Source organism: Sceloporus undulatus, chromosome 2, assembly GCF_019175285.1.
Source record: "Sceloporus undulatus isolate JIND9_A2432 ecotype Alabama chromosome 2, SceUnd_v1.1, whole genome shotgun sequence".
NCBI lineage: Eukaryota > Metazoa > Chordata > Lepidosauria > Squamata > Phrynosomatidae > Sceloporus > Sceloporus undulatus.
In genome coordinates, this window is record NC_056523.1 from 35,502,542 (window position 1) to 35,525,303 (window position 22,762).

General features: G+C 38.5%; 1 protein-coding gene across 1 annotated transcript in view; it reads left to right on the top strand.

Moving 5' to 3' along the window:
- LOC121920321 overlaps window positions 1-22,762 on the top strand; it is a 60,795-nt gene that overhangs the window by 29,071 nt on the left and 8,962 nt on the right. Inside the window, exons 7-9 of the mRNA XM_042447453.1 lie at window positions 7,380-7,588; window positions 10,558-10,630; window positions 20,241-20,358. Coding sequence (XP_042303387.1) covers window positions 7,380-7,588; window positions 10,558-10,630; window positions 20,241-20,358 — 400 coding nt within the window. The remainder of the gene's footprint in view (window positions 1-7,379; window positions 7,589-10,557; window positions 10,631-20,240; window positions 20,359-22,762) is intronic.

Below are 22,762 nucleotides of genomic sequence, written 5' to 3' on the forward strand. Positions count from 1 at the left end.
ACAGGAGTGGGAGCTACATTTCAAAATCACTTTGTTTTTCAGTGAAATCCAGAGGTTCACTTGCTGGATTCAGGAGTAGAAAAATTGCTGGAAAAGGGAGGTGTAGTTGCTGAAAAAGGGAGGATCCTTGCTATGCACACACAGTCTCAGAACTTGTTTTTAGCACCAGACACAAATGCTTTCATGTACACATCTACTCTTATTTATTCTTTCTCTCAAACTTTTTTCTAATTTCAGCAGCTGAATTCTGAAAGAAGCTGTACCTGGGGCTTCTGTAGTTGTAGATGTGATGTTTGGCTTATGCTATCTTGCCATTGTAAGCCTTTTCTGTGCAGTTCAGCATTTCTGTTTCCAAGCATGGCTTTGGAAAGATGCTTCACAAGATTCTATTTAGGACAGTAATGGAGAGATCAGAGATAGAACGATCATCTTGAGGGAGTAAGGGGGGATGCTGCCCTGCAGGCTAAAAGATATTCTATACAATAACACTGCTTTTAATGTGAGTTTTCTAAAGGCACTGCATCAACTCTTTGTTGGTAAACAAGGACTAACATAGCCTAGCCATATGCCTGTTGCCTAGCAGAGATGATTCAGCCAGGAAAGCAAATTACCCTATATAGAATTCTTCACTGGGGTACTTGAAGGAAAAATAACATACAATGAGGCATGACTGACGGGAACAGAGGAGAGCAATCTTTTGTTAACAGGTTCTATATAATACACATCAATCAGCCAGCAAAAGAAGGTGTTCCATACAATAAATCATGTGTCAGCTATGGCATTTAAGACTTTCTTAACAAAGTACAGCCAAACAGAAACTCTGATCTCTTTCATATTTATGGCATCAAAAGACAACATGATTGGTTGTATAGCCACAACAAATTAAGGCCAGTTTGGACCAAACATCATTCAGTGCCAGTTTATTACCTTCATTATTATTATTAGCATGTGCACTTGGAACTCATTTTAAAATTGTTGCCGCTATAAGATAATAGCTTAGCCCCATGAGGGTGCGTGAATGTATGGGATACTGACATGCCAATTTTCTCATTTTGAGAGGAAAACTAATATTAAAAAATCTTTGGCCTCATACTTTTGGTTTGCCTCATCACTGTCCTTCTGAGGCTACCTAAATACTAGAGCTGAATACATTTTTCAACTGTAGTTTGTTTATTAAAACATATAAGGCTGTCATAAGTCAGAAATGACTTTAAGGCACACAGCATCAACAATAAAACACACCATTCACCTCAAGCTCCCAGAGATGCTGGTTTGACACACATCCTGAAACCAAAATAAAATGTGGAAATCTATTGATTTGTGCTTCCCATTGACTTTCATTGGGAATCAAAAGAAGTGTTGGAGGAAACGATCCTGTAGGTCACCTGGATCCAAACCATGTAGGGCTTTAAAGGTAATAATTAGCACTTTGTACCTTGCCAGGAAACTAACTGGCAGCCAGTGTAGTGATTTTAATACTAGTGTAATATAACCACTCCCGGATGTCCCAGTAATCAAAATAATCAACCAGGCTGCCATGTTTTGAACTAACTGAAGTTTCTGAACTTGGTATAGAGGTAGCCCAATGTACAGTACATTGCAAAAGTCCGGCCTCGAGGTTGCCAGTGTGTGCACTACCATTTTTAGATCCTCCAGCTCTAGGTAGGGGTGCTGCTGGTGTATCAGCCGAAGCTGATATACAACAACATTTGTACAAGAGCAGTCTTTACATATGGGGCATTACCTAAAAAATGATCATTCTAGGTTGTTTGTAGACTAATATAATGTAAATGATAGACAACACAGAGATGTCTGCAAAATAAGAAGCAGATAAGCCTGCAAACTTTCAGAATGATATAGTAGTTTTTACAAATTTTCTAAGAAAATGGCATACTTTATAGAGGGGTGCTAGATAAGAAGTTTCTCAATCTAGGAAGATGAAGTAATTGAAAAATAGGTGAAGACTCTTAAAAGGCATTGTAGCATTGGAAAACATGGCCAGCCAACAGTTCTAAGCCTCATTCCAGTCTGTTTTATGCTCTGCTCTATAATTCTTCAGCAATGCCAGTCTTTCACATGAAGACTTAATAGACAATGTGAAATTGAAGGCTTTCATTGTCGGCATCTATAGTTTTTTGTGGGGTTTTCAGGCTATGTGGCCATGTTCGAGAAGAGTTTTATCCCGACGTTTTGCCAGCATCTGTGGCTGGCATCTTTAGAGAATGCTTGCCTGGAAAGGAGTTGGGTATATTATATTGTGTGACTTAAAAAGGAAGGAGTGTTTTGCATGTATATTGTTTTGTTGCTAATGGCAGGCCTCAGGGTGGGAGGGTCTGCAAAAGAGGATTAGTGTCTGCTTGATTAGTGCTCATTGTCTGCAGGGAAACCTCTGACCCTGGCAGATTTCTCATTTGCATTTGTTGTCTCCAGCTTGCTATTTTTCAGGACTGGTAGGCAAACCTTGTTTACTTTAAGGGTTTCCTCTCCCACCCTGAGCCTGCCATTAGCAACAGAACAATACACATGCAAATCACTCCTGCCTTCCCAGGTCACATACTATATACACTATATATACTATATATAACCAACTCCTTCCAGGCAAGCATTTTCTGAAGATGCCAGCCACAGATGCTGGTGAAACTCCAGGAAGAAACTCTTCTAGAACATAGCCACATAGCCCGAAAAACCCACAAAACAACAACAACAACAACAACAACAACAACAACAACAAACTACTTATTAGACAGCTTATCACCCAGATTGTTTTTTTCAGCCAGGAGCCAAGCAAAGACTGAATGCTTTACTACTGCTTGAGCTAGGAGCCATCTGAGAAGTAACATGCCTTGAAGGTTTACTTACCAGAGCCGGAGACCAAGATAGTATGGAGTATGGGGTATTGTTGTTGGTTGTTGTGTGCCTTCAAGTCATTTCTAACTTATGGTAACCCTAAAGCAGCCTCATCACAGGGTTTTCTTGGGCAGATTTGTTCAGAGGGTGGTTGCATCTGCCATCCTTAAAGGTTGAGAGAGTGTGACTTGTCCAAGCTCACCCAGTATGTTCCATAGTTGAGCAGGGATTTAAACCCTGGTCTCCAGAGTTGTTTTTCAACATTTAAACCACTATACCATGCTGGCTCTATGGAGTATAGTGGTGGCAGACAACAATGGTGAGAACAGCAATAGGGTGTAATGCAGCTAGGTGTGATGCAGGGAGGCAGCCATATTACCAACTTAATGCTTCCTTGCACTTTGTCCTCTTTGCTGGCTCTTTGTTTTGCCTTCAGCTAATGACTCAGTATGGCTAGGATGCCACTTACTAGGCTCCTTTAGTTTGACACAACAAAGAGAAAGTGAAACGATTACCTAAACATAACTCATTGTCTAGAAATACCTCTTGACTGTCAAGTAAGATTACCCTATTGGAAAGTGGACATACAAGGTATGGGTGAGGCAGGAGGCAGGACGGCAGAGGCAGGTGGTGGAAGAGGCTGGATATATATATATTACAGTTTTACCTTTAGTCTGAGTGCCTCCTCCTCCTAGAGGACTAAGGCCTGTGTCCAGCTTAATGTTAGCAAAAGTTTAAATCCTTGCTCAATGCAGTTTGGTTAGATTATATCTTTCAAAGCCAGTTGCAGAACCACTTGTGGAAAATTGCTCAGGAACCAATCCTTGGGCTAATTCTAGTGATAGCGATAGGTCTTGTACTAATACAATGCTAGTGTCAGTTCTTGCACTAGTGCAAGGTCATAATTGGATACAGGTTTAAGGATTAGTGAGAGAAAGGGGGTAGTGTTGGAAAGACTGAGAGATAGAGTAATGACTGAAGGCAGAAATTCTCTGCACTCACATTTAGGAGGATTGCACATTCCCAGCAGCGAGGAAAGTCCAAGTAAGCAAATACCTGGAAAATGTAGGTGTCTTCTTTGCTGAATGGCAGAAAAGGGCATTTGTCAACAGTAGTGCTGTATAGGAATAAGCAGAGGGCTGCATATATTTTCTGACTAGTATTAATTTGCTTCCAGTTACTCTTCATGCTCGCTGGGGGATCATGGATGCTAGACTCTAAAAAAGCAACTTTTCCAAACTTTGAACAAAAGTAGTCTTTTGAGAAAGTAAATACCACTTCTCACACTTCAGTCTTGAGACATAAAGAAAATGTGGAGTCTCCTTAAAACAGGAGCAAATGTATGATTTTCAAGTTTCTACTTGAAAATGAACCTTGTAAAATCTCAGTTGTTACTGTTGTCCATTGCCATCAAGTTGAATAAATGAAAATCAGCAAAATTCAATCAGTTGATCTTCTTCATTTCTTGATCCTAAGCCAATTTTTCCTACAATCTTTGATTTTTGCCCTGCTTGCTATTTTTGGATCCCAATTGCTTATGATTAACAAGAAGTCCTGTTTGAGATCAATTTCCTCCTGGACTCCAGCTTTTCTTCTTCTGCTGCTTCTGTACTTGGGCATAAATTGGGATCAAGGTTTTCCCTGAAGTCTTATTGACATTTTTCAGTCAAACTTTGCATTATATCCTTTCACTGCCTTTGCTACATTTCTCCTCACTATTAATTGCATGCCATTTCTTCATAGATTTTTATTTCCTGCTTAAAATACTGTGTCATTATCTGACTCAAAATATCCCATTCCTGTCCACTTCAGCTGCCTCACCTCAAGTATTGCAATATTTATACATCCCATTTCTTGTTTTAGTATGTCTAGCTTCCCCAAATTATGCTTCTCACATTTCATGTTCCTGTATGTGTTGTGCAGTTTTGGACTTTAATTTCACTCCTGAGCGCATCAACAGCTGAGCATCCTTCTGGTTTGAGTCCCATTGCATCATTAGCCATAGTGCTACTTGTACTTTGCAGCACCCCAGTAGCTTGTTGCGTTCCTTCAGACTTGAGAGTGTCATCTCCTGTCACTATCTCTTGTTTCAGTTTGAATAGTCTCATCATAGGGTTTTCATAGTAAAAGACTTTCAAATGGGGTTTACCATGTATACATAGATACAGGTGTTAGTTATGGTGCCATCACTGTTGTCTTTGCTATTGTCAGTGTCATTTCCCATTACAGCTGCTGCCCTGTAGCTGTTTGGCATGGTTAGTCTGGCTCCACAACAAAAGCCTGTCTGACATGGGAGACCCTACCAGCAGCACTGCTACCATCAGAATAACCTCTTGCATCACAGGAACAAAGAAAGGTAGTGCCATCATACCCTTACAGAATCTCAAGAGTCCCTATAGGTCTTGTCTCTCTGAGGTTACTCTGTTTTCATTCTCAAATATATTTACATCCATTTTGTATTCACAAGACTCTTTCTCCAACGTATTCTCTTTTCAAAATGAAAAAAATTAATCAGAGACCCAAGGTTATGTCTTAACAGTTAGCAGGAGAGTATACAGTAAGTTCTTGGTATCTGCTGGGATTTGGTTCCTAGATACCCCGTGGAAACCAAAATCAATGGATGCCCAACTCCCATTAAATAAAATGGCTTACTAAAATGGTGGTCCCTTATATAAAATGGAAAAATCAAGGTTTGCTTTTGGGAATTTATATTTTTAAAATATTTTCAACCCATAGATGGTTGAATCTGTGGATAAAGAATGTGTGGATATGGAAGGCTGACTACATTCAAACAGCTGAGTGAAAGAGTGGCAATTGTGAACATTTGCCAATAGATGGTGCAGTGTTCAAAGTTTCCACCAAAATCTGAAAGGCTGGATGAAATTGGTTGTGTGTGTAATACTTTTGATATTATAACAGTCTCTTTATTGTAATATGTTCATTGACCTTTAAAAAAGAGAAAAATAAAGCTTTAAAAAGGCAACCTTGTTCTCCAGTTTCAGGAGGAAGGCAGGATATAAAAAAAAGAATTTTTTAAAAAAATGAGCACAAATTAATATATTTTCCTAGTAATTATTTTTAGCGAGAATGACAACATGTGGCTTACATACTGTAACAGAAGGGTCATCATATCTCCACAGCAGGCAAAGTTTAATAGCACCAGGAAAATGTTCCTATTAATTTAACAGATAACTTAGAAATTCCTGTCTGGGATCTCTGGAAGCAGGAAAAAAAACAAACTGAAATGTAATGGACCTTTTCTTCCCCCCCCCCCCCCTTTGTATTACAAAAATAAAAAAGGTTTGGTGTTAGGGTTGTCAGTTCTCAGGGATTGGTCTTGAGTTTTCATAGATCATCTCTAGGTGGGAGACAAATTCTCCTGTTTTGTGGACTCTGCTCTGGGCATGAGGAAAGAGCTATGTGCAAATCTCCAGCAGTTTGCTACAGTTTTGCAAGGCTGTAATTTGTGAAGATTCTAGTTCCAGGGCATCTATGTAATTTACTAGTTAGTTTCCTCTTTCCCTTCTAGTCATTATACTTGCCAGGGCTAACTCTCTGCTCTGCTCTGCTCTATATCCACATTCTCACTAGAAACAAGGAGGCTAGATTAAATGTTCCTTATCCCATTTCTCCAAGTAAGTGAGAAGGAATTATCCCCTCATTTCACCTTGATCTGGGAATATCTCTTTTACCTGTTTTAGGAGATTATAGCATGCAAAAATAAAGCAACTTACCCCTGCCAGGATACAGTTGCTTACGCTATGCAGTTGGGAATTATTGCATGAAAAATGTTGCTGATGCTGCCAGGTGTCTGCATCCCAGCTGCATGCCAGTTCCTAGCTGTGCTCAGCCAGCCAATTTGCAAACACAGGAGCTTCCGTGTGTGCAAATCGTCTGGCTGAGCATGGCTGGGAGCCAGGATGCAGCCTGGATGCAGCTGCCTGGTGGTATCAGTGGCATGTTTCATGCAATAATTCCCAATTGCATCCTGTAAGTGACTGTATCCCAGCAGGGATAACTCACTTTATTTTTGTATGTGATAATCTCCTTAATGTGAAAAAGGGAAAGTATGTTTTCTCTCTCACACTCGCTCTCTGTATGTGTGGGTGCATGTGTATGTGATTGTGTGAGAGAGAGGGACTGAAAGAGAGAGAAAGAGAATTAACCAGGTTTTGGTTTGGACACTTCAAGGCATTGGGTGATCCTGAACTTGTAATCCTATGTGCATGAATTAATTGACTGTATGTTATTATCCAAACCAAAGAGGTCATAGCTTGAAATCTCAATGCTGTAAATATTTTACTTCTTTGAAAAAATCTGTAGACACTTATTTCCAATAGATTTGTCAGTAAATGAGGAGGAGTAAAAATATAAGTACAAACCTAGGGTATTTTCTCCAAATGCATCTGAGGAAGTATACTTAAGTCTATGAAGGCTTATGCTGCCAACTACTTTATTTCAGATAGTCTCAAAGGTGCTACAATGTCTCTTTGCTAAGGTGTTTTCTGTTTGTTTGCGTTCATTTCAATTAGGGATAAAAAGCATGGCTGTTGCAGCAGATATAAGCAAGCCAGAAGATATCCAGAAAATGTTTGATAAGATTGTGGCTAGGTGGGGCACAGTCCATATTGCATGTAACAATGCTGGGATCAACATGAACTCCTCAAGTGAAGACACTTCATTGGAAGAATGGGACAAGACATTTAACGTAAATTTACGAGGCTTGTTTTTGTGCTGCCAGGTAAGTATAGGATCCCCAAAGCTCTATATAAAAATGTCCCTCATTTCTGAACAATGAGAAACGATTTCAGCATTGTCAGGCATAATCCTGCCTAATTCACAAACTCTAGCAAGAATAATTTGTCAACTTCCCCCATTCTGCTAGTTACTACCATGTAGGGTTGCAAATCCTCAATTATTTTGTCTTTCATGAACAACTTATGTAGCTTTCTTCCTCTTGCTAGAGAAAATTAGTATTTTTCCACAGTGTTCTCCCAGTAATTGAGGTTCTCAAGGTGTTCCAGAGATTTGATTTTATGTTCAGACAACCACATGGCTTTTTTTGTTGCAAAAACACATTTCCTGCACCAAAAATGTCATGTAGAAATGGCATGTGCGTTGAGGGGGGGTTGCACAAAAAGTCACATGTTTCTCAACACTGAAAAATATTCTGGAACACTTTTGTATATTGGGATACTGAGAGAAATCTGTGGAAAAGTCAAGCTGCTCTATTATTCTTCCTGACAGCTCTTCCTGACTGTGAGATTGTCATTTTGATTGGGAAACGGATACTGGAGAATATTCTTTCCATCCCTATTACCATTACTGCCGTTTGGTTTCAAAACCACTGTAATGCTTAGTAACCTTCCCGTCTCTAAATTTTGTGTGTGACTTATTAGCCAGTTCTGGTCATTGCAGCAAAAATATATATACACAGGAGCATAGATCAACAAAGAATGTAATGAACTGACATGTGATTTGTGATTTTACTTGAATTATTTTACCTATGTCTAAGACAGGGTGTAAGGGTCTCATAAGATACCAAGCTCTAGAGATGACATGGTAAACAAGAGGAGCTACATTCTATAATTTCAGAAAGGATTGTACTACTTAAAATAATTTATTGTGGCCCAGAGGTATATGAATTGTGGAAGTGGGTTTTGATCCATGTATTTCATCTTCCTAGAGTCTCAAGTTATTAATTATTGTCTAATTTCTTGCAAGTAGTCTTCAAAAATTCTTTTAACTCCCCCAACTTTCTTCTGCCACATTTCTTAAAATATGTTGTCCACCAGTCAATTAACATGACTTCCACCAGGGGGGGGGGGGGGGGGGGGGGGGGTGAACAGAAAATAACAGAACTGTAAAACACAGGGACAGCACATCACGCCTGGGTTTTTAGAGCAGTGATTGGATGACAAAAATTAATTGGAATACCCATTCAATACAATACCTGTCTATTAAGTGGTAAGACCCATTGATCTCATTGACTCCTACATAAGCTATAGATTTGTCAGGTAATTTAAATAACAAAACAAAAAGGCTAGTCTCTTAGTTTTGATTCAGACCTTTATCAAGAAAAAAGAAGTAGCTGATGAGAAGTCAGCTGCATGCAAATATTATTTTTAATGATACAACAATCTTCAAAGATTTAGCACAGTGTAGTAGTGGTTAAAAAAGGACTAGGAATGTTCCTGTTACTCTCCTGAAGTTTACATTGAGTAAAAAAATCTATGGATGATTGCATTTGTGCAGTGGGTGGGGCATGTTAGATGGTGTTTTCAGCTAGGTCAAGGTCTGCATGAAAGCCAACACTCATAAGCAACCTCTAAGGGGGTTTGGTGGGAATACAGGAGAGAGTCTTCTCAGTGGCTGCTTCCGGTTTACAAGTTTTGTATTTGTATTTGTCATTGTTTTAATTTAGCCGGCTTCATTTTTTATGATGGTTTAATTGTTGTTGCTTTTTTAAAACTGTCACAAACTGGGTGGTGGTGGAAGTAGGATGTAAATAAATATAATGATGATGATGCAGGAGTGCTGGAGAAGGTGTTGGAGAAGAGTGCTGAAGATACCATGGGCAGCCAAAAAGACAAATGGGTCCTGGAACAGATCAAGCCAGAAATCTCCCTGGAAGTATGACTAAACCGAGGCTGTTATACTTCAGTCACATCATGAGAAACCATGACTTATTAGAAAAGACAATGATTCTGGGGAAGGTGGAGGAAAGTAGAAAGAGAGGAAGACTACATGCCAGATAGATAGACTCTGTCAGGGATTGTGTCTGAGCCTGTAGGACTGAGTCTGACGGTAGGAAAAAAGGTGGGCTTGGAGGCATTTCACAGGAGTTTACCAAACGAAGGAGATCAGGAGTTTATCCCATGAATATCCTGGAAAAATTGTGTAATTATGTGTAACGATTTTACATGACGTCACACAAAACCTGCCATTAAAATGGTCACAAAGAAGCATTAATGCATATCTTTTTACTTTCAGGATTTCAGTGACAATGTATTTCCAATATTGCTTTCTGTCTGCAATTGCGTGTGATAATCAGTTGTACAATTACTCACAATTTCCGCTTTATTTATGGGATGCTTTAAATGCACATTAATCTCTCTTTAATGCTGAAGTCATCCCCATTGTGATAAACTCCACAAGGTTGCTGTGAGCTAAGGTCTACACAAAAGCAGCTAACAACAACAACGGTGATGATCATTATGATCATGATGATGGGACCCTGGGCCAGTTGTTAAATCTTATTTTCATCTATCTCACAAGACTGTTCTGCAGATAAGAAAAGAAGGGAAACATGCATAAGACCCAGAACTAGTTGAAAGAAAGGGGGGAATAAAAAGAATGTAATAAATAAAAATAAATAAAACTATTGCAAACTGATGTTTATATGCTCTGAAAATTTATTTAGTCCTTTGTCAATATATGGCACGGAGGTTTCTCATCAATGAGTGTCTGTATTTAGAATACAACCCTACTTTTTCTCACTTGCTTTTGGGAGCCACTTTGGGAAAGCAAATGGCCAAAGAAACTTAACCATTTTTTTCCATATCAAGTTTTTACATCAAGCACTTTAGAGAGGGGGAAAATTACTTAGCACATAAACTCTTATGAAAAGTGAGGACTAATTTATTATCATGTCATTATTAGCAGAATCACAAAAGGGGTCACTGGTCTCTCCTTTAATTTCTATCACAGGCTGCAGGCCGCATTATGCTGAATCAAGGATATGGGAAGATAATTAACACAGCATCTATGGCAAGTTTAATAGGTGAGTGATGAGAGCTAACAGTTGTGCTTCAGAATCCATATTTTAATTACTACTGATGCTATTTGAATCAATTAAACCTGTATTGCACAGAAGTAAATCACTGACATTTTGTATTAGGGAAAATGTACTACAAATTTTTTATTGATATCATTTTTCAACATTTATCCGTCCTCTCCATTTTAGAACACTTATTACTCTTTATAGAAGAGGTGGGGTTAAAGCTCCCTGAAGCTGACACATTTCATTATGTAAGAAAGGTGTTGGGTGTAATCCACCTCCACTGTTAAATGAAAGGCATATTCTTCATTTCAGTATTTTTAGGGCATCCTATAGGATTTACTTTGTCTGTCAGAAAATGCTATATAGGTAAGACTTGAACCTGTGTCCTTTGCATTAGTTAGTAGATACTTCCCCTCATAATGTACCTTCATGGCTAGGAGCTGAAAGCCGATCTATACTTTATGCAGAAGTGGTAAGCAGTGTGGATGGTGGGGTGGGGGATATTCAAGAGAAACTGTTAGATCTGAGAAGGTGTTCAGCAAGATAGAGTCTGGATTTCTTCTGTTTTGCCCCCAAAGTATTTAACAGAGATTGTCAGGGAGCAAAGCTCCAACATGCTCAACAAGCTCTTCAAGAATTGTTGACGTTCTACTCAGTCTTCTCTCTCTATTGAGGCAGTAATGGGGGGATGTAGCAGTGGATGGATCAGCATCCAAAGACTTCTGAATGATGGTCCACATACAGTCATGTGATACACAGATAGTCATGATAGATGGGCAGCAGACAGCTTTCCCATTACTTTAGTTCTACGGTTGGTCAGCTGTATTCAAAGGGAGATGACTGAATGGTTCAACAAGCTGCCATTCTGTCACATGTGGGCAATACAGGTGTTCTTCAATTATTCAACAGGTTAAGGACCATGGCACTGAAATTGTTGAAATGCAGAACCCATATTACATAGCACTCTACAGACATTCATACTTTATATTTGTGCTTATATTTGTTGAGAGAGCAGACCATATGTCAAATAAATGGGTTCTGGTATTAATTTAATAGTGTCAACAGAGCAGATTATCAAAAAATGATCTGTTGAAGAGTTGGAGACACCTGTAATTCAAAACTCCAAAATAGAGTGAAGCTGCAGCCTCAGCAATGCTTTCTTTTTCTGTCCATGCCAGGGATTGTCCTGCCATCTGTTGAATGGGTCATTATGGAGGTTCTATAGATGACAAGGCCAGCAGATATATTCCCACTAGTCTGATTCTGTTGTGTGCCTCCACTTCTTTCTTTCTTTCTTTCTTTCTTTCTTTCTTTCTTTCTGTTATTCACCTTTTGTTAAAATGTTCCTGCAAGAGACTGACATGAGGCTATTGGGATATGAGGATATTGGGAGGGGTGGGAAGGGAGAGAAGTTAAGTATAGATTTCTCCCTAATGTGCTAAGTTAGATGAAGATAGGAAGCATTTCCCAACAGCATTACAGGAGAGGCACTTAAAATATAACATCTCCCTGAAATCTGAAGAGGTGCGCTTCTGAAGTCTACTGGTGTATGTATGTAGAATGGCTCTGAAGAAGCAGCAGAACCATCCTGAGCATGGAAACAGAACTCTTATTTCCTGCATAGTCCTCTACTTGATCAGGGAATTTGACATACACTAAAATCTAGACCTTGGTAATGTAGATCTTGAACTACAATTCTCTGGAGATTCTGGGAGTAGCTGTTTCCCCTCCCTCCTGCTCCTGCTCTTCTTCCTAATTCTGGACTATGCTATCAGTGCTTCTGTTTTAGGACTATCTCAGTTAGTCCAGCAAGCTCGTTCACACTTCATAATTTCCCTGAGTACTGAAAAATACAACGGGCCGCATGAACATTTTCACACTCCGCAGTCTTCATAGAATCATAGAATCATAGAGTTGGAAGAGACCACAAGGGCCATCCAGTCCAACCCCCTGCCATGCAGGAAATCTCAATCAAAGCATCCCTGACAGATGGCCATCCAGCCTCTGCTTAAAGACCTCCAAGGAAGGAGACTCCACTACACTCCGAGGGAGTGTGTTCCACTGCCGAACAGCCCCTACTTTCAGGAAGTTCCTTTAATCTTTTCCTGTACCTTGCATCCATTGCTCCGGGTCCTAGTCTCTGGAGCAGCAGAAAACAAGCTTGCTCCCTCCTCAATATGACATCCCTTCAAATATTTAAACAAGGCTATCATATCACCTCTTAACCTTCTCTTCTCCAGACTAAACATCCCCAGCTCCCTGAGTCTTTCCTCATAGGGCATTGTTTCCAGACCCTTCACCATTTTAGTCGCTCTCCTTTGGACACGCTCCAGTTTCTCAATGTCCTTTTTGAATTGTGGTGCCCAGAACTAGACACAGTATTCCAGGTGGGGCCTGACCAGAGCAGAATACAGTCGGCCCTTCTTATACACGGATTTTTTATACACGGATTTAAGCATACACAGTTTGAAAATGTTCCAAAAAAGGATAAATTTACCTTGATTTTCCATTTTTTATAAGGGACACCATTTTGCTATGTCATTATCTGTAATGGGACTTGAGCATTCACGGATTTTGTTATACACGGGGGGATCTTGGAACCAAACCCCAGCGTATAACAAGGGTCCACTGTATAGTGGCACTATTACTTCCCTTGATCTATATACTATACTTTTATTGATGCTGCCTAAAATTTCATTGGCCTTTTTAGCTGCCTCATCACACTGTTAACTCATGTTCAAATTGTGATCTACTTGGACTCCTAGATCCCTTTCACATATAGTTTCGTTCAGCCAGGTGTCCCCCATCCTATATCTGTGCATTTCATTTTTCTGCCCTAAGTGCAGTACCTTACATTTCTCCCTGTTGAAGTTCATTTTGTTAGCTTTGGCCCAGCTTTCTAATCTATTCAGGTCATTTTGAATTTTAATCCTGTCCTCTGGGGTATTAGCTATTCCCCCCAATTTGGTGTCATCTGCAAATTTGATAAGTATGCTCCCAATTCTGTCATCCAGGTCATTGATAATGATGTTGAATAGCACTGGACCCAGGACCAAGCCCTGTGGGACCACACTGGTCACTTCTCTCCAGAATGAAAAGGTGCCATTGTTGAGCACCCTTTGGCTTCGGCCAGTCAACCAATTACAAATCCATGTAACAGTTACTTTGTCTAGCCCACATTTCATTAGCTTGTTTGCAAGAATGTCATGGGGAACCTTATCAAAGGCCTTACTGAAATCACAATATACTATATCCACAGCATTCCCTTCATCTAACAAGCTGGTAATTTTATCAAAGAAAGAGATAAGATTTGTCTGGTATGACTCCTTTCTCTGAAACCCATGTTGACTTTTTGTGATTATGGCATTGCTTTCTAGATGTTCACAGACTCTCTGTTTAATGATCTGCTCTAGAATCTTTCCTGATAGTGATGTCAGACTAATTGGACGATAATTGTTGGGATCCTCTTTTTTCCCCTTTTTGAAGATGGGGACAACATTTGCCCTCTGCCAGTCTGCTGGGATCTCTCCTGTTTTGCAGGAGTTTTCAAAGATTATTGCCAATGGCTCCGATATTACATTTGTCAGTTCTTTTAATAATCTTGGAGGTAGTTCATCAGGTCCTGGAGACTTATATTCATTTAGATTAACCAGGTATTCCTGTACTATCTCTTTGCTTATTCTGTGCTGAATTTCCTCTATTCTGTCCTCTGTTCCATTTTCCTCAGGTTGAGCATCTTTTAAGACTGAGGCAAAGAAGGTGTTGAATAATTCTGCCTTTTCTCTGTCCCCGGTTAGCATTTTGCTATCTTCTCCACGCAGTGGCCCTACCGTTTCCTTCTTCTTCGTTTTGCTGCGGACATATCCAGAAAAGGCCTTTTTGTTGTTCTTAATCTCTCTAGCAAGCCTGAGTTCATTCTGCACTTTAGCTTTTCTGACTTTACCCCTACATGTGCTCGCTATTTGTTTGAATTCCTCTTTGGTGATTTCCCCATCTTTCCATTTCTTATGCATGTTCCGTTTAAAACTTAGCTCAATTGAAAGTTCCTTAGTCATCCATCCTGGTTTCTTGAGATATCTCCCATTTTTCTGCCTCACTGAAACTATTTGAAATTGTGCCTTCAGTATCTCCCTTTTGAGAAACTCCCATCCGTCCTGAACTCCCTTCTCTTTTAGTATTCCTGACCATGGGATCACCCCCAGTATTTCTCTAAGTTTACTAAAATCAGTTTTCCTAAAGTCTAGAATGTTTTGGGCTATACAACTGTAGCACTATGATTCACCTTTAACTGCCATGGTTCCATCCTATGGAGTCCTGGGGTTTATAGTTTGTGGAAGGGATCTTAGAACTCTCAGCCAGAGAGTTCTAGTGCCTCACCAAACTTCAAACACTAGGATTCCCCAGGATGCATTTATTGTAGAGGTTTTGTGTTCCTTATCTGGAATTCTGATATCTGAAATACTCCAAGTACTAAAAGTTGATGGTTCAATGTACACAAACTTTGTTTCATGAACAAAATTATTTTAAAAATGTTGATAAAATTACCTTCAAGATATGTGCATAAGATGCATATGAAACATAAATGAATGCTGTGTTTAAACCTGGGTCCTATCTCCAAGATATCTCATTATGTACATATATCGAAATGCAGGCATTCCAAAATCCAACCCCCTGCCCTCGAAATTCAGAACACACCTATATAATAATAATAATAATAATAATAATAATAATAATAATAAAAGTTTATTTATATCCCGCCCCTTGAGGTCAATCGGGGCGGCTAACAACGATAAAATACAGTACATAGTAGATCAAAATTCCCTCCCCCCCTTAAAAAATTATTAAACCTGATACCAAGCATTTCAGAAAAGGGAAATTCAACCTGTAGTTAAAGTGGAATCATAGTGCTACAGTTGTATAGCCTGAAACTATGAATAGGTCCTAAATATTTACTTGCTCACATCTTTTGTGCCTTAACTTATAGTGCTCTTCAGCCTTCTGAACTGCTCTCTTGGTTACATTCAGTCTGGTTTGGCTCCTATGCTTGTTTGTTATTGGCAGTGACCTTTCAGGCCCCAACCTTGGGCACATACTTGGCTATTGCCTGCTTGGGTTGCCAGCTGGGCTCTCTTGCCTTTGCTCTAATAACAATTGTTATATTTAATGATTCTTGCCAACAGGTGTCCCCACAAGTGCTGTTGTTTCAGCAGCACCGTCAAAGAGCCAATAAACTATTGCAACATATGGAATGAAATCCCAACTGCTGAGCTAATCTGGAAGGCAGTTACATGCTGGTGAACTGAGGCCCATGTAACAAAAATTGATCAATTACACAAATTAAGCATAGCCCTTTAGGAATTTGTTTTATTGGTCTGGACATCTGTTGCAGGATTGTCCAAATCCAAAAATCAAATGGTGCCTATGAGCTGCCAAGTTAAGCCAAAAAAATAAAAAATAATTTAAAAAATCCAGTAGCTATAAAAGTGCAACTGAAAAGCTCGATATTAATATCATGTCCATCTGCTGAATGTTACATAAATATGCCGTCTTTTTATTTTCCTTGGGAATAACATTTATTTTTACTATGCCCAGTTTGACATTCTATGACATTCTGTTCAGTTTATTACTTAGTAACTTTAACTATTTCTTCAGGAAAAAAAACGGCATTTATAATCTTGCTGTTCATTTTTTCTAGTGCTTCTACCAGCTGTTTCACTTATGGTTATAACACCAGTGGAGCTGACTCTTGCCCAAGGAATTTTTGCAAACAAAAATAAGATGCTAACACACACACGTGCCCACACACAAGAAAATATATATAGAACAGATAAAGGCAAACTGTTGTATTCTCAGCATTTGTCAACAGTAATTTACAAGACATAATGATAATTTCAATATTTTACACAGAGTACAGTCTGAGGTCAATGATGAAGTAAAATCAGTGTTATTCATTGTTTGAATGAGGCCTGCATGCATTCTGTATACCAGTCCCACTTGAATGAATGGAATGGAGGTTCTGCAGCAGGGTTATTCAATGTGCTGTTCTGCGTATCTATGTGGGTCACAGTTTGTTTCTATTGGTAGCTGATAATATATTGAGAAATGTAGGGAACAAAAGGGACATTAAATATATGGGTGATGATCTCACACATAGTTGTACAATTAAAATAGGTGAGTCCTAGTAAATTAAAATGGTGGCTTTCTGGTTGAATGATCATCTCATTTATTTGGGATAGGGTTTGGGGAATTTAAACTCCCTTCTGACTTCATTGTTGCCTATCTGCATGTGTACACACACACACACACACACACACACACAGCCTCTGTGAATGCAGACCATGAAGATAATGTATAATGTTTATTGGTGGACCACATGAATTACTTGGCAACTGCTTGGAGGATTGGGGCAATTATGCATTCTGATGTCTAGATGTCATGCAGTAGCAGAATACCTGCTTTGCCTGCAGATGGTCGATTTCATGAAGAGCTACTGTCAGTCTGTGTAGACTGTACTGAGCTACTGAGCTATCCTTTAGGATGGATGTGTATTTGTATTCTTTATGTAAACTAAAAAAGCTAGACATGATGATCATTAAAGAGGCAGAAACTGGTATGCTTTTTGACCATCACCCTTGGGAAGGAGAACGGAAGTGCTATGACAGCATGCAGAGAGGCAAGGAGAACGTTGCAACTCTGCCAATCCATTTTGGTTTTCTTTTCTCGTGCAATAAAGCCCTTAGAAGCAGAATACCATTGTGCTATAGACCAGATCAAACCATTTATCTATCTAGCCTAGTGTTGTCTACTCTTGCTGACAATAGTGATCCAAAGTCTCAGGCCAGTGGGACTCATAATTTGTTATCCTTTCAATTGGAGTTTAGTTAGTACTGTATTCATACAAAGCAAGCACTTCACCACTGAGTATTTATCATTCTGGAACAGAGTTTGGAAAACTAGGAATCACAGTCCCCTCAAAATCTTGTGTTACTGCAACATACAGCCTTACTGTGCAAAACTGCAGTTTAAAGTAAGTCAAGCCCCTGACCAGTGTTCTTCACAAGACTAGAGGTGGCCTTATATAGGTCTGTCTCATGCATCCCATAGCACTCTGCAGAAAACATGGCAACACTACTCCTGACTGACTACAGCAGGATTTAATCTGTATAGTGTTTTCAATCTACCAGATATTCAAAGGCAATAATTATAGCTGATAACATTTTTTACATGTTACAGTAAGTTGTGCTTGGTTTTGAGGTAGTGGTATGAGGAGAGATTTAGATTGTTAGTGCAACATTTGAAAAATAACTCAGGTAAGTCATTTTGTAGGTCTGTTCGAAGGGAGATGGTAGGGCATAAGTTGGTTAAATAAATACATTTCTAGTTTTCCAAAAACAAATAGAAACCTCAGATGAGTAAGATGCAAAAGCCTTTACTTCCACTAAGCAAACACACAGTAATTTATCATAAACCGACATATTTGGAAACTTTAGCAGGTGCTAGTTTTGCAAGGTGATGGGGTTAACTACCAAAGTTGTATGTAACTTGGATCTTGAGCAGTGTAATTAATCAAGAAATTAGATTCCTCTTCTCTTCAGCAGCCCACATGGAGTGCAGAATGTGGTATGCCAGACAAAACAACAGCAATGGAAGGAAAATATTTGTCATAAAAGCTTATTGAATAAACATGCTAGATCTGTAAAAGCGAGCCCACTGTTATAAAGCAAAGAGCTTAAAAAAACATTTCATGTTATAAATTAAGTTTTATTATGCTGTGGAAGAAGGGAGGCAACAACTGGCTAGGACCACCATCTTATATCTGTGTAAAGTGATTTCAACTTGTGGTATGTTTTTACATGTTTTTGTATAACTTTACAAAAATGTTCTCTATTTGCATCCCTTTATGTCTGCATTTTCCACTGTACTGATTTAAAACACTGAGAAAGAGAAAATGGAAGGAAGCAAGAAAAAAACAACAACATATATCTGAAGGATAGATTTGTTACTTCCTTTCGTGCTTTATGAAACAAAAATTTTATATTTGGTTGAATTCCCCTGACTGTATTTATATTTCCATTCTGTTGTACAGATGTCTTGAATATTTGTAGGTTTTTTATGTTTCTTTTGTTATTCTTTTCTAATATAAAATTAGATCACACCTCCATCAATATAAGCAGAGTGATTTCTATTCAAACTTAAAAAAAATAAAGAAGGAAAATTGCATTTAATGTGTGCTGATTGTCCAGTATCATAATCTGGTCCTGAGCTTCTTGAAGATGAGGAAGGAATTTGTTTGGCCACTGTTTGACATGATGGCTTGGCTGTTTTGATCTGAGGCATCTTTGAGGGCTGGGGAGTATTAAATAGTATAAGAATTCACACACACACACACACACACACACACACAGAGAGAGAGAGAGAGAGAGAGAGAACATGAAAAGAAACGAAGTAAAATTGTGGGTTGAGGAGCAAATACGTATCCTGGTGAAGAGGTGGTCTGCCTTTTGAAGTCTTCTATTGGTATGTCTTCAAAAGCACTGTATTTGGGTCTAAAATGTGTTCTTCTTAGAGAAAGAAATAGGTGTTAGGTAGTATCATGACACTGAACACCACTACATTCCTATTTTTCTCTCAAGTTTAGAAAAATAAATTCAGTTTTGTGCTCTATGACCTAAACTCCATTTTTAAAGGTTATCATAATGATTTAGCTGCTAAAAATAAGATGTTATTTTTGCAGGTAGATCAGCTCCAGGAAAGGGGCAGGGCAACCAGAACATACGAAAGTAGCTTATATGCGTGAACATTATAATTAACAAAGCCGATCATTTTAGTTTGTGACTGACATGTGACATCTGTGCTTTTATTTCCCCCTACCTATAGCATCCGACAGTCAAGATGCTAGGAAAGATTGGCATTTTGAGGACGCAAGAATACCAGTATCTGTATAAATGCTGGATCTTATATAACTCTTTGTTAGATTTATTTGACCATTTAAGTAGATTTTCAAATTTAATAATAATCTTCTTTGATTGTGATAATACTTTTCCTTGATTGTGCCTAAGGACGGAGTCCTACACAGTATACATTTAGATGGGTGATAAGTCCCATTGAACTCTGTGGAACTTACCTTTGAGTAGATATGCATAGGATTACATACTTAGAATGCATCCAGACCTTGTTACTGTTCTTTCTAATTTTATACTGAGTTAAACAAACCAACCTAGAGTGCTGCTGTAAAATGTCTGTGATCGTACCAGGAGCCAACAAGGAAAAAAAAACTGGGATAAATAAAATGTGTATGTATCTCCAAAACAAAACTGGAATGAAAAGGAACCATATTATCTGGTCATTTAAATCAATCTGGATGCACCCTCAGATTGTAATTCTATATCTGTTTACCAGGACATACGTCTCATTGAACTGTTAAATACTTGCATTAAGGACTGGAGGGGCTGTGTGCACTCTCCCTGTTTGTTCGCAGCTTTCAGTTTGTTGATCTAAAAGCCAGTATAATATCATAAAAGCATATATAGATAGGTATGATAGTCTGTTAAACCTATACAAATTGCAGTTACATTTACTATTTCTCCATTATTATACTACTTTCCTGCAGTTCCCCATCCACAGAAGCAATTGGCTTACAATGCTTCAAAAGCTGGTGTTGTAAAGTTAACTCAGACGCTGGGCACGGAGTGGATCAACAGAGGAGTGAGAGTGAACTGCATTTCTCCGTAAGTAAAATGTACAACTGGGCAAGAATTTTGCTAAGTGATTTTTTAAAAAAAGAACTTACCTAAATTTTATAACCTTTTCACAAAAGAAAGAACTGGAATAATAATAATAATAATAATAATAATAATAATAATAATAATAATAATAATAAGCAAGACGGCAAAACTGCAGATGAGTGTTCATTCTTAAAAGTCTGGCTTTGAATCCCTGAGCATCCAGCTTAGTTTGTGGTGCTGAGTTAATGTTGCCACCTTTTTTTGTCTGGCAAGTTTCTCATTTGTAATAGTTACATTGCAGGCAGATACAGTAAGATCTCCCCTCTATTGGGAATACTTGTGAATTTGGCCTGAGCAGATAGGTGAGAATTTTATTCCTTTTCATTTTGATCAGATCTTACCAAAACCTGAACATTTCTTCATAACTTGCACAGGAAGAAGCTGATGTTCTTAAAAATCCCAATGTAGGAGACAGCAAAAGAGAGAAATTAACCCCCCCCTTAATAATACTTGTGCAGTTTGAGTGTAGAGAAAAATCGAGGCAACATAAATTAAATAAAATCTTCAGACGAAGAAAATGTAGCCAAACAAAGTTCTTAAATTAAGAAAACTTGTGTTCTTTTTTTCAAAAATCCTGTCAGCATACCAGAAATGTAATCACTTATCAGAAAGCCACCCCTATCGTTGCATACACTTAGGGATTTTGAAAAGATTCTTCCATTTGATAACAGGTTTTCCAGTTACATGAAGGGTGGTTTTTAACATTTCTTTTCCAGATGAAATATTTCCTTACTACTGTCCAAGTCTTCTGTGGTTAAAGAAAAGGCTTTTGACACTTAATAGACAATGCTTTCCCCCTCCCAGTCTCCCCACCTTTTACCACAGACAAATATATAGGCACTTTAAAAGGCACATTATACTGCTATAATTGAGATGCAGTTCAGCAGTAGCAATTACAGGATACCTAGGTATTATTTTGTTTCTAAAAAAATATATTCATTACAAATTACATTTTACCTAATTTTTTGAAGGCTTAAAGATGGGAGGTTTTGAAAAAGCGGGAAAATATAACAGCTTGTTCTTTCTTCTGCAATTCCCATTCATTTCTACAGAGCTTTCAGTGGGAAGCTTCCTAAAGGATTGTAATCTCTCTGTGTACATAGCTATGTGTATGTGTGCTTTTCCTACACTGTGTAGTACGATGAGCAACTCTCAGTAGTCCCACATAGAAACCAAAATCGATCAGGCTAGTCCTTAATTTCTGCAACTCTTTTGCCAAGGAAGGGGTGCCTTTGAATGTATATTTGGGGCATGACTTTTTGGTGCCCTGGTGCATCTCCTTGTTGCTTCTTATCTCAGAATATATTGATACAGGTTGAGTCTCTCCTAAATATTCCAAAATCCAAAATTGTCCATGTGGATGGCTCAGATAGTGTACACAAACTTCATTTCATGCACAAAATTATTAAAAAGTATTTTGTATAAAATTACCTTCAGGCTATGCGTATGAAGTTTACAGTACATGAAACATAAATGACATTTCATGTTTAGACTTGGGTCCCGTCTTCAAGATACCGTGAGATATATATATATTCAAATAACTCGAAATAATAATAATAAAAAAACCCTCAGAAATCCAAAACACTTTTAGTCCCAAGCATTTCCAATAGGAGTGACTCATCCTATATGTCATTTGAAAGCACTATTAAGCGGTACCCTGAAAGCACCCTGTTAAGTGGTACAAAGAACAAAGAGTAACAGGGACACCCTTTCACACTACCCAGTCATAATACAATGACTTCACATTAACAGCCTTGGCTCCAGCTTATGGAATCCTAGGATTTTCAGTTTAAGGAACGGTATTTAGAACTCTCAGCAACAGAACTCTTGTGACTCACCACACAACAAACCCCATCATAGGAGTTTATCACATTAGCGAGATTCTGTGGGAATATGGGAGTTAAATGAGATTTAAATTACAGAAACCCGGAAATGTCCAAAGTTTATCACATGACGTTGCTGTTAACATGAAATAATATGAAGTTAATCTGAATGCAAAACAGAGAAAAATGGCAGCTTTTTACTTTTGGAACAACCCATTTTTCTGCCATTTTTCTCTGCTTGCGTTTGGATTAACTTCATGTTATTTCACTTGGGCAGACCCCTAGTATGATAAACTAACCGAATTTGCAAATTTGGTTTAAATTCAAATGCACTTTTAATCACGTTTAACACTCGTTTTCCCGCGGGATCTCCTTTAGTGTGATAAAGGCCATAAATTGTGTGGTGTGAAAGGGCCCCAGGACTAGCTTCCCTTGGGTGAGAGAGTATTGGATGTTTAAAGTGATCTAGTGAACGTAACAATATACCAATAGAGCAGGCACTGGCACAAGCATACGTGCCACAA